General features: G+C 44.7%; 1 protein-coding gene across 4 annotated transcripts in view; it reads right to left on the reverse strand.

Moving 5' to 3' along the window:
• The window catches only part of cabin1 (calcineurin binding protein 1), a 693,325-nt gene that overhangs the window by 519,919 nt on the left and 161,720 nt on the right, over positions 1-11,686 (reverse strand). For all 4 annotated transcript variants that reach the window (XM_063031768.1, XM_063031766.1, XM_063031767.1 and 1 more), the window contains exon 19: positions 2,674-2,835. In XM_063031768.1, coding sequence (XP_062887838.1) covers positions 2,674-2,835 — 162 coding nt within the window. The remainder of the gene's footprint in view (positions 1-2,673; positions 2,836-11,686) is intronic.

An 11,686-nucleotide genomic window follows, 5' to 3' on the forward strand; every position in this document is an offset into this window, starting at 1 on the left:
ATTGGCAGGAAACAGAGAGTGGGAATAAAGGGATCCTATTCTGGTTGGCTGCCGGTTACCAGTGGTGTTCCACAGGGGTCCATGTTGAGGCCGCTTCTTTTTACATTGAACATCAACCACTTGGATTATTGAATAGCTGGCTTTGTGGCTAAGTTTGCTGACGATACAAAGATAGGTGGAGGGGCCGGTAGTGCTGAGGAAACAGAGAGTCTGCAGAGAGACTTGGATAGATTGGAAGAATGGGCAAAGAAGTGGCAAATGAAATACAATGTTGCAAAGTGTATGGTTATGCACTTTGGCAGAAGAAATAAACGGGCAGACTATTATTTAAATGGGGAAAGAATTCAAAGTTCTGAGATACAACGGGACTTGAGAGTCCTTGTACAGGATACCCTTAAGGTTAATCTCCAGGTTGAGTCAGTAGTGAAGAAGGCAAATGCAATGTTGGCATTCATTTCTAGAGGAATAGAGTATAGGAGCAGGGATGTGATGTTGAGGCTCTATAAGGCGCTGGTGAGACCTCACTTGGAGTACGGTGGACAGTTTTGGTCTCCTTATTTAAGAAAGGATGTGCTGACGTTGGAGAGGGTACAGAGAAGATTCACTAGAATGATTCCGGGAATGAGAGGGTTAACATATGTGGACCGTTTCTCCGCTCTTGGACTGTATTCCTTGGAGTTTAGAGGAATGAGGGGAGACCTCATAGAAACATTTCGAATGTTGAAAGGCATGGACAGAGTGGATGTGGCAAAGTTGTTTCCCATGATGGGGGAGTCTAGTACGAGAGGGCATGACTTAAGGATTGAAGGGCGCCCATTCAGAACAGAAATGCAAAGAAATTTTTTTAGCCAGAGGGTGGTGAATCTATGGAATTTGTTGCCACGGGCAGCAGTGGAGGCCAAGTCATTGGGTGTATTTAAGGCAGAGATTGATAGGTATCTGAGTAGCCAGGGCATCAAAGGTTATGGTGAGAAGGTGGGGGAGTAGGACTAAATGGGAGAATGGATCAGCTCATGATAAAATGGCGGAGCAGACTCGATGGGCCAAATGGCCGACTTCTGCTCCTTTGTCTTATGGTCTTTTCAGAAAATGTCTTGTATACATGTCCCTAATGCCAGGTAGGCTGGTGCCAGTAATGCATTTGGCAGTTTTGTCTACACATTGTAGAGCCTTCCTGTCCACCACAGTGCAGTTTCCAAACCAATGCAGTGATGTAGCTTGTTACAGTGCTCTCTACTGAGTATCTGTAGAACAACACATGTACTGATGTGCATAGTCCAGCTCCCTTCAGCTTCCGCAGACAGTAGGTGCTGGTGAGCTTTCCTGATTGTGTAGAATGAGAGATTTGCAAGATGTACACTCCCAGGAGTTTAAAACTGCTCGCAGTTTCCGCGATGTGAGTGGTAGGAGTCCTCCTGAAATCAAAGACCATCACATCTGCTTGTTGATAATGGGGGAAGATGTTATTTGTCTGGCACCAGGTCCTGAGCACTTCCACCTCCTCTGTCTCAAATTCATTGGTGATGAGCATTGGCAAAATTGACAATGGTATTTGGCTGTGCGGTCACAGTGTACAGCAACGTGCTCAGCAAACAGCCCTGGGGCACCCATGTTGAGGACGACGTGGAGGGAGGAGCGGTTGGGTGCATCGTGACTATCGGAGATCTGTTGGTTAGTAGGTCCAACACTCAGTTGCATTGTGGTGTATTTAGACCACAGAGTATCTGTTTATTCATAAAGGGCTGTAGAAAATAGTGCTGAATTCTGAACTGAAATCTGGAAACAGAATTCTGACATAAATGTCCTTGTTTTCTAGGTGTGTCAGGGCCAGATGCATGACAGATGCTACAGCATCTGCAGTAATGTGGTAAGCATATCGGTGAATGTCCAATGTGGCAGGAGTTGACTTTTTGATAGGTGCCATTGAACAACAGTTGTTTAGTTCTGAAGGTGTTCGGCTCTTTGGTGCAGGGATGATGGTGGCTGATTTGAAGCAGATTGGACAGCAGCTTGGATGAGTGATGTGTTGAAGATGTCCGTGAAGACATCAGTGAGCTGGTGTGCAATCATTAAGCACTCGGCCTGGGATGTTGTCTGGTCCCGGCCACCCTACGGCACTTGACTTTCTGCAGAGTCCTTGCCAGGTCTGCTGATATTACAGACAGCAGATGCTCACCTGGGAGAGGGGTAGCTTTCGTGGCCGACATTGTGTCGCATGCCTCAAAAAGTGCATAAAAGTTTTTTAGAGTGTCAGGGAGGGAGATGCCACTGATACAATTGATGCTGTTTTTCCTCTTATTGCAATGTAATGCCATCAGGTCTCTGTTAAAAGTGTTATCAAGGTTGGCACAGAAGCCAGAGGTCATTCAGGGTCAGCATCCAAGCAAGTAATTGTTAAGAACATTTGAATAAAACATCAACAAATACCCCTCTTCAGTTAACTGTAATGCACAATCTGATTCCCAAAGCCCACACCAACACGAAAAAAATATTTGTGACAATCAGAAAAGTAGGAATATACATTCATAGAAACTAAAATTGTTTTTAGCCGTTCATGATTAAACTACACTCAATGGAATAATTTCACATCAGTATGAAGCTTATTAGCAACTATTTCTACACCATAACGTATGGTACGCTGCCTTGCATACAACTCATGTTGTTGACTCATACCTGCTGAGCAGAGTGTTCCTCCAAATACCTGGCTTTACTTTTCTTGCTGGGATAGGCATAGAGACAGTAAAAACATTGTTCAAGTGCAGTCTCCAGCTCCTCTTTGAAAGGGTGAGCATCTTCAGCTCTTGAAGCAGACAACTCCTTCTGAAGAACTCGAACCTATTGTGGAAGTATAATACAAAACTACATAATTGCAGTGGAGTAACAGGCCAGTTGACCAGTTTATGCTCCCAGACTATTTCATCTAATCCTTCTCATGTGCTCATTCACATACCTCACAAGTGCAGTATATATCTAATTTCATTACAACTGTACCTTGCAGTTCTGTATCTAAACAGTCTGCATAAAGTAATCTATCCTCAACTATCTGTTGGATTTATTAATAATTATATCGTTATTATGAGAAGAGACAAAAGTGAAAGTGATGCTGGAATCTGGAGCAAAAAAATAAACCACGGGAATGATTCAGCATTTGAGGGCCGTGCAGCATTTGCAGAGGAAAAGCATGGTCAATCTTTCAATTTGAGACTCTGCATTAGGAGTGAAAGTGCAGGCAGTGTACAGAAGTGAGAGGAAGTGGAAAGGCAAGGACTGGCAGGTGATAGGTGGAAACAGGTAAAGCAGGGAAGATGGGTAGATGGAACCAGGTGGGAGAGGGATAGAAAAAGTGAAAGAAGAGTGAAAAAACTCATGGATTGATATGTGGCTGCTGGGCATATGGAATCAGGCTCTGTAGGGGATGGTGAGTCTAGGTTACAAGGGGTGAAGGGATACTCATAGAGAGCACCGAGACAGAACCCGGGTACACTGATGGGAGTGAGAAAGAAACATGGGGTAGTAAGTTACCTGAAATTGAAAACTCAGTGATCGCAACAGCAAGTTGCAGACTACCCAGGTAGTAAATGTGGTACTGTCTAGCTTGCATTTAAACTTACCCTCACAGTGGGGGTCAAGGGCAGACATATTGGTATGGGAATGGGAAAGGGAATTGAAATGACATGCAACGAGAAGTTCAGGATGGCCATTGCAGACAGTGCACAGGAGCACTGCAGAACTGTCAGCTAGTCTATGCATGGTCTCAACAATGTAGAGAAGGCCACCCACATCACAAGGAGTGAATGCGATAGATCAGGTCAACAAGTGCCTCACCTGGAAGGGCTGCTTCAGACACTGAACAGTGGTGGGAGTGGTGGTGTAGGAAGAGGTTTTGCACGTCCTACGGCTGCATGGAAAGTGACAGGGGAAGAAGGGTTGCTGAGAAAGGATGAGCAGACAAAGGAATCATAATCCATGCAGAAATGGAGGAAGCGCATGTGAGGACTGTAACAATTACAACAGGTTAAACACCACATTTCCTGAAGAGGGAGAAGATATCCTAGAACAGAGAGCCTGATCTTGAGAGCAGATATAGTAACAGAGAAGGTGCCCATACAAGAGGTGGCGGAAGAGCTGTAGTCAAGGTAGCTGAGGGACTCCGCAGTTACCAGTGGAATTTATCTCGTGAGATGAAGACAGTGAGATCTACAAAAGGAAATGTGTCAAAATTTCTCCAAGTTAATTTGAAGATAAAGTAGGTTCTCTCTTCTTTATTCACTTTTTCCATAATAAATTCTACGTATCCAAGCTACCATTCTACCGGCGTTTCCCAAAATTAGACTAGATGTATTAGTGTGCTTTTATCGTCACAAAGTATTTCAGAGCCACTTAAGTATTGCTGAGCATAATCAGTGTGGTGCACAGCAATGCGATTTCTTGCAGGTCGGCGACGTCTATTTAAAAGAAGAGTATCATGGGTGTTCAGGCTAATTCTGACAGCCCAAACAGCGACAGGAGCAAGCCACAGCAATGAGATTTCTTGCAGGTCGGCGACGTCTGTTTAAAAGAAGAGTATCATGGGTGTTCAGGCTCGTTCTGACAGCCCAAACAGCGACAGGAGCAAGCCACTGTGATGAGGTTTCTCGCAGGTCGGCGACGTCTGTTTAAAAAGAGAGTATTATGGGTGTTCAGGCTCGTTCTGACAGCCCAAACAGCGACAGGAGCAGGCCACAGCGACAAGGTTTCTCGCAGGTCGGCGACATCTGTTTAAAAATACAGAAGGGACAAGTGGGGCAGCCATTGTCGGGGTGACCATTATCAGAAGTAGGGCAGTGGTGAGAGTAGGAGTGTCAGGCTTTGGCTCAAAGGAGACTTCGGCTTGAAAGAGGCATTGGCTCAGGGTAAGAACACAAGAAATCGGAGCAGGAGTAGGCCATCTAGCTCCTTCTGCCATTTAACAGGATCATGTCTGATCTGACCATGGACTCATCTCCACCTACCTACCCTTTCCCCATAACTCAATATTCCCCTACTATGCAAAAATCTGCCCAAGCTGGTCTTAAATATATTTACTAAGGTAAACTCCACTGCTTCATTAGATAGAGAATTCTGCAGATTTCTGTTATATTCTGTTACGGTAAGTTTCTGCTAAGGTTCCTTTTTCTCTCTCTCACTGTACGAGTGTAGTAAATAGCTGTTGTGTGTTCTTCATGCAAAATGCTGCAGCCCTGGATCTGGATCTGGAGCAGCAGCTGATTACCTTTGGCTTGTACAGGAGAGTGAGGAGACAATTGATCAGAGTTACAGGGAAATAGTCACCCTGAAGTTGCTGGAGGCGAGTACTGGGTGACTGTCAGGAGAAATGGAAATGTGAATAGGGAGTAGCACACAGCACCACTGTGGCCATTCCCCTCAATAATAAGTTGGATACTGTTGTAGGGGATGACCTCCCAGGAAAAATGCCACAGAGACTGGGTTACTGACACTGAGCATGTCTGTGGTGCAAAAGGGAAAGAAGGAGAAGAGAGGAGTGGTAGTGATAAGGGACTCAATAGTCAGGGAAACGGACTGGAGATTCTGTGGAAGTGAACAGGACACCTGAATTTAGATTATGAAGACATGCAGACCTCTTTTATTGTCATTTAGTAATGCATACATTAAGAAATGATACAATATTTCCTCTGGTGTGATATCACAAAACACAGGACAGACCAAGACTGAAAAAACTAACAAAACCACATAATTATAAAATATAGTTACAACAGTGCAACAATACCATAACTTGATGAAGAACAGTCCATGAGCACAGTAAAAAGTTTAGTCTCTCAAATGTCCCACATCTCACTCAGACAGGAGAAGTAAGAAAAACTCTCCCTGCCATGCCCGACCACAGTCCGACTCTGAGTCATCCGAAAACTTCGAGGCTCCGATCAGCTCTCCGACACCGAGTACTGAGCGCCATCTCTATCCGAACGATTCGACCTCAATCTCGGTCGCCAACAGCAGGCAAAGCTGGGGATTTTGAGGCCTTCCCTTCGGAAGATTCCCGATCGCGCAGTACAACAGCAGCGAACCTGCGTTTCAGAAATTTCTCCAGATGTTCCTCTGTGCTTTCACATCTGTCTCCATCGAATCAGAATTGTCCACGGCCCCTATTTAACGGATACGATATCATTTTTCACCGGAGGGCTGCGCACGCGTGGCATCCTGCTCTCTCTCCTCCCACATGGTATGATATCTCCGAAGTGCCAGAGTCAAGGACATCTTGGATCGCATCCACAACATCTTAGAGAGGGAGGGAGAGCAGCCAGATCTCCTGGTATATATTGGTACCAATAACATGGGAAGGAAAAGCAGAGGTCCTCAAAAGAGAATTTAGAGAGCAAGGCAGAAAGCTGAGGAGTAGGACTTCCCAGACAGTAATTTCTGGATTGCTGCCTGTGCCACACGCCAGCGAGGGGAGAAACAGGATGACTTGGCAGATTAATGCATGGCTGAGAAGCCAGTGCAGGGGGCAGGGCTTCAGGTTCTTGGATCATCGGACCTCTTCTGGGGGAGGTATGACCTGTTCAAAAGTGATGGGTTGCACCTGAACCTGAGGGGAACTAATATTCTTCCGGGCAGGTTTGTTAGAGCTGTTTGGGAGGGTTGGAACTAATTTGACAGGGGATGTGAACCAGAGTGAAAGGACTCAGGATAAGATGAATGGTGAAGAAGCAAAGGTAGCATACAGTCAAACTATCAGGAAGGGCAGGCAAGGATAGGGCACAACTGCAGGCAGCAGGGTGAGTATGTGTTCGTCCATCGTCGACGTCGATGAGGACCTCGACACCATTTGATGGTGTTGAGACCAGCGCGTGATTTGGATTTAAGTGAGGGAGAGTTGCACAGCGTCAGCCTCACTCTCTCTTCCCAATTCCCATCTGAATCCAGTGGCAAGACGGACTCAAGACGGCTGGAGATGGGATTAGGTGCAGTGGATGACCAAGATGTCTTCTCTGTCTTGTCCTGCTCTATACATTCCACGACGCTTGCAGAGACCGCCGCCTTGACCGTTGGACCTTCCATTGATCTTGTCCACTCAATCCGCCGGAGTCTGTCTTCACATGCTGGGATAGACAACTCCCTATCTCACCGAGGGGAGGGTTTGAGACCCGTCGGCTACCATCACCTGGTTTAGTCAGCTTGTCAAAGCCGTTGCCCGGGGTGTGGCTGCTGTAGGATGCAAACAGCTACAGGGGGCTACAGGTGAGAGCTGAGTGCCAGGTGGGGACCAAAGGTGGACTAACCGCCTTGAAAAGGACGCAACATGTTCCCCCACCAGAGGTGCCCTTAATCTATCCTCTCCCCTCCCTGACACCCCACACACCATAGAGTCTGAGTATAAGTGCATTAGGGATGCAGAATCAAAAATGGTAGCAAATGCAGCACTCAAGTGTTACATCTTAATGTATGGAGTACAAGAAATAAGGTGGATGATCTTGTTGTACTGTTACGGATTGCAGGAATAAAGTTGAAGGATGGTTGTAGTTGGGAGCTAAACGTCCTAGGTTACATGTTGTATCAAAGGGACAGGAATGCAGGCAGAGAGGGTGGCATGGGTGTGCTGGTAAACAATGGTATCAAATCGGTAGAAAGATGTGACATAGGATTGAAAGATGTTTAATCTTTGTGGGTTGAGCTAAAAAACTGCAAAGTTAAAAGGACTCAGATGGCAGTTATATACAGGCCTCCCAGCAGTAGTTGGGATGTGGACCACAGATTACAATGGGAAATAGAAAAGCTGTGTCAAACAGGCAAGTTATGATAGTCATGGGAGATTTCACCATACAGGTCAATTGGGAAAATAATACTGTAAATGGATCTCAAGAGACTGAATTTATGAGTGCTTATGAGATGGCTTTTTAGAGCAGTTTGTCATTGAGCCTAATAGGGAATCAGCTACACTGGATTGGATGTCATGTAATGAACCAGTAGTGATTAGGTAACAGAACCCTTATGAGGCAGTGTTCACAATATGCTTGAGCTCAACTTGAAACTTGATAGGGAGAAAGTAAAGTCTGACGTAGTAGTATTTCAGTGGAGTAAAGGAAATTACAGTGGTATGAGAGAGGAGTTGGCCAAAGTAAATTGGAAGGAGAGGCTGGCAGGGATGACAGCAGAGCAGCACTGGCATGAGTTTCTGGGAAAAAGGAGGAAGATGCAGGATAGATGTACTCAAAAAGTGAAGAAATACTCAAAAGCTGAAAGACCCAAGGGTACATAAGTCACCCGGGCCAGATGTACTGCACCCTAGGGTTCTGAAAGAGTTAGCGATAGATATCTTGACGGCATTGGTAATGATCTTTCAAAAACCATTGCAAAATGGCATGGTGTCAGAGGACTGGAAAATTGCAAACGTTAATTCACTCTTTGAGTCTGCAGAGAGACTTGGATAGATTGGAAGAATGGGCAGAGAAGTGGCAAATGAAGTACAATGTTGGAAAGTGTATGGTTATGCACTTTGGCAGAAAAAATAAACGGGCAGACTATTATTTAAATGGGGAAAGAATTCAAAGTTCGGAGATGCAACGGGACTTGGAAGTCCTCGTACAGGATACCCTAAAAGTTAACCTCCAGGTTGAGTCAGTAGTGAAGAAGGCGAATGCAATGTTGGCATTCATTTCTAGGGGAATAGAGTATAGGAGCAGGGATGTGATGTTGAGGCTCTATAAGGCGCTGGTGAGACCTCACTTGGAGTACTGTGGGCAGTTTTGTTCTCCTTATTTAAGAAAGGATGTGCTGACGTTGGAGAGGGTACAAAGAAGGTTCACTAGAATGATTCCGGGAATGAGAGGGTTAACATATGAGGAACGTTTGTCCGCTCTTGGACTGTATTCCTTGGAGTTTAGAAGAATGAGGGGAGACCTCATAGAAACATTTCGAATGTTGAAAGGCATGGACAGAGTGGATGTGGCAAAGTTGTTTCCCATGATGGGGGAGTCTAGTACGAGAGGGCATGACTTAAGGATTGGAGGGCGCCCATTCAGAACAGAAATGCAAAGAAATTTTTTAGTCAGAGGGTGGTGAATCTATGGAATTTGTTGCCACGGGCAGCAGTGGAGGCCAAGTCATTGGGTGTATTTAAGGCAGAGATTGATAGGTATCTGAGTAGCCAGGGCATCAAAGGTTATGGTGAGATGGCGGGGGAGTGGGACTAAATAGGAGAATGGATCAGCTCAGATAAAATGGCAGAGCAGACTCGATGGGCCAAATGGCCTACTTCTGCTCCTTTGTCTTATGGTCTTATGGTCTTATGGTCTTTAAGATAGGAGGAAAGCAGCAGAAAGGAAATTATAGATCAGTTAGCCTGACCTCAGTGATTCGGAAAACGTTGGAGTCAATTGTTAAGGATGAGGTTATAGAGTACTTGGTGACATGGGACAAGATAGGAAAAAGTCAGCATGGTTTCCTTAAGGGAAACTCTTACCTGATGAACCTGTTCGAATTCTTAGAGGAGATTACACATAGGATAGATTAAGGGCATGCAGTGGATGTTGTATATTTGGACTTTCATAAGGCCTTTGACTTTCAGAAGTTGCTACACATGACACTGCTTACCAAGTTAAGAGCCTATGGCATTACAGGAACGTTACTGGCATGGTTAGAGCATTGGCTGATTGGTAGAAGACAGCAAGTGGGAATAAAAGGATCCTTTTCTGGTTGGCTGCCAGTGACTAGTGGTGCTCCACAGGGATCGATATTGAGACCATTTCTCTTTATGCTGTATATCAATGATTTAGATGATGGAATGCATGGCTTTGTTGTCAAGTTTGCAGATGATATGAGGATTAGTGGTGGGGCTGGTAGTGCTGAGGAAACAGGTAGGATGCAGAAGGACTTAGACAGATTAGGAGAATGGGCAAGAGATTAGCAAATGAAATATAGTGTTGGAAAATGCATGGTCATGTACTTTGGTAGAAGAAATAAATGTGCAGACTATTTTCTAAACGGGAAGAAAATCCAAAAATCTGAGATGCAAAGGGACTTGGGAGTCCTTGTGCAGACAACCTAAAGGTTAACTTGCAGGTATAGTTGGTGGTGAGGAAGGCAAATGCCATGTTAGCATTCATTTCAAGAGGGCTGGAATACAAGAGCAGGGATGTGATGCTGAGGCTTTATAAGGCACTGGTGAGGCCTCACCTTGAGTACTTGTCAACAGCTTTGGGCTCCTCATCTAAGAAAAGATGTGCTGGCATTGGAGAGGGGTCAGAGAAGGTTCACAAGGATGATTCCAGAAATGAAAGGGTTATCATACGAGGAACGTTTGAGTCTGTATTCACTGGAATTTAGAAGGATGGGGCGGGGGGGAATCTCATTGAAGTCTTTCGGATGTTGAAAGGCCGAGACAGAGTAGATGTGGAAGGGATGTTTCCCATGGTGGGGGAGTCTAGGACAAGACAGTACAGCCGCAGGATAGAGGGGCGTCCATTTAAAGCAGAGATGCAGAGAAATTTCTTTAGCCAGAGAGTGGTGATTTTGTAGAATTTGTTACCACAGGCAACTGTGGAGGCCAGGTTGTTGGGTGTATTTAAGGCAGAGCTTGATAGGTTCTTGATTGGACACGGCATCAAAGGTTATGAGGAGAAGGCTGGAGAGTGGGGCTGGGGGGGTGGGGGGAACAAAATAATAATAATAAATAAAACAAGTAAATCAATTACGTATATTGAATAAATTATTTTAAAATGTGCAGAAACAGAAATATTGTATATTAAAAAAGTGAGGGAGTGTCCAAAGCTTCAATGTCCATTTAGGAATCCGGTGGCAAAGGGAAAGAAGCTGTTCCTGAATCTCTGAGTGTGTGCCTTCAGGCTTCTGTATCTCCTCCCTGATGGTAACAGTGAGAAAAGGGCAAGCCCTGGGTGCTGGAGGTCTTTAATAATGGATGCTGCCTTTCTGGGACACTGCTCCCTAAAGATGTCCTGGGTACTTTATAGGCTAGTGCCCAAGATGGAGCTGACAAGATATACAATCTTCTGCAGCTTCTTTCGGTCCTGTGCAGTAGCCCCTCCATACCAGCTTCAAGCTGCTGGGTGTCAAGATCTCTGAGGATCTAACCTGGTCCCAACATGTTGATGTAGTCATAAAGAAGGCAAGAATCGATGGGCCAAATAGCCTTATTCTGCTCCTATATCCAATGGGTTTATGGGTATGGAAAACATGGAATCCAAGTGCCACAGCATAATGACAATAATGAGATTTTTAAAGAAATTTTTTAAGTATGACTAGAGAACAAAAGAGAATTTGACTATTTAATATTTGTTTATAGGTATATCCTCTACGTTCTAGTTTTATATAAAATAAACCCAATCAATCTCTAGAACTTGAGGATCAGTCAAACAAATAAATTAGAAACTGCTCTAAACCTGACAGCTGTTAACCTTGTACTCAAAAGTGGACAGTACACTGCAACAGCTGTAAAGTCCTTGTGTTACATAAAGCATATGTAATTCCTTACAGTTAGTTCTTCTGAATTATGAAAAGGATTATATTAAATGTATTTAATATTTAATATAAACTCATTCGTAAGGCCAGTGATGCTGTGGGGATGGAACTGGACTCTCTGACGGTGGTGTCTGAAAAGAGGATGCTGTCCAAGTTGCATGCCATCTTGGACAATGTCTCCCATCCACTACATAGTGTACTGGTTGGGCAC

Source organism: Mobula hypostoma, chromosome 23 (genome assembly GCF_963921235.1).
Source record: "Mobula hypostoma chromosome 23, sMobHyp1.1, whole genome shotgun sequence".
Taxonomy (NCBI): Eukaryota; Metazoa; Chordata; class Chondrichthyes; order Myliobatiformes; family Myliobatidae; genus Mobula; species Mobula hypostoma.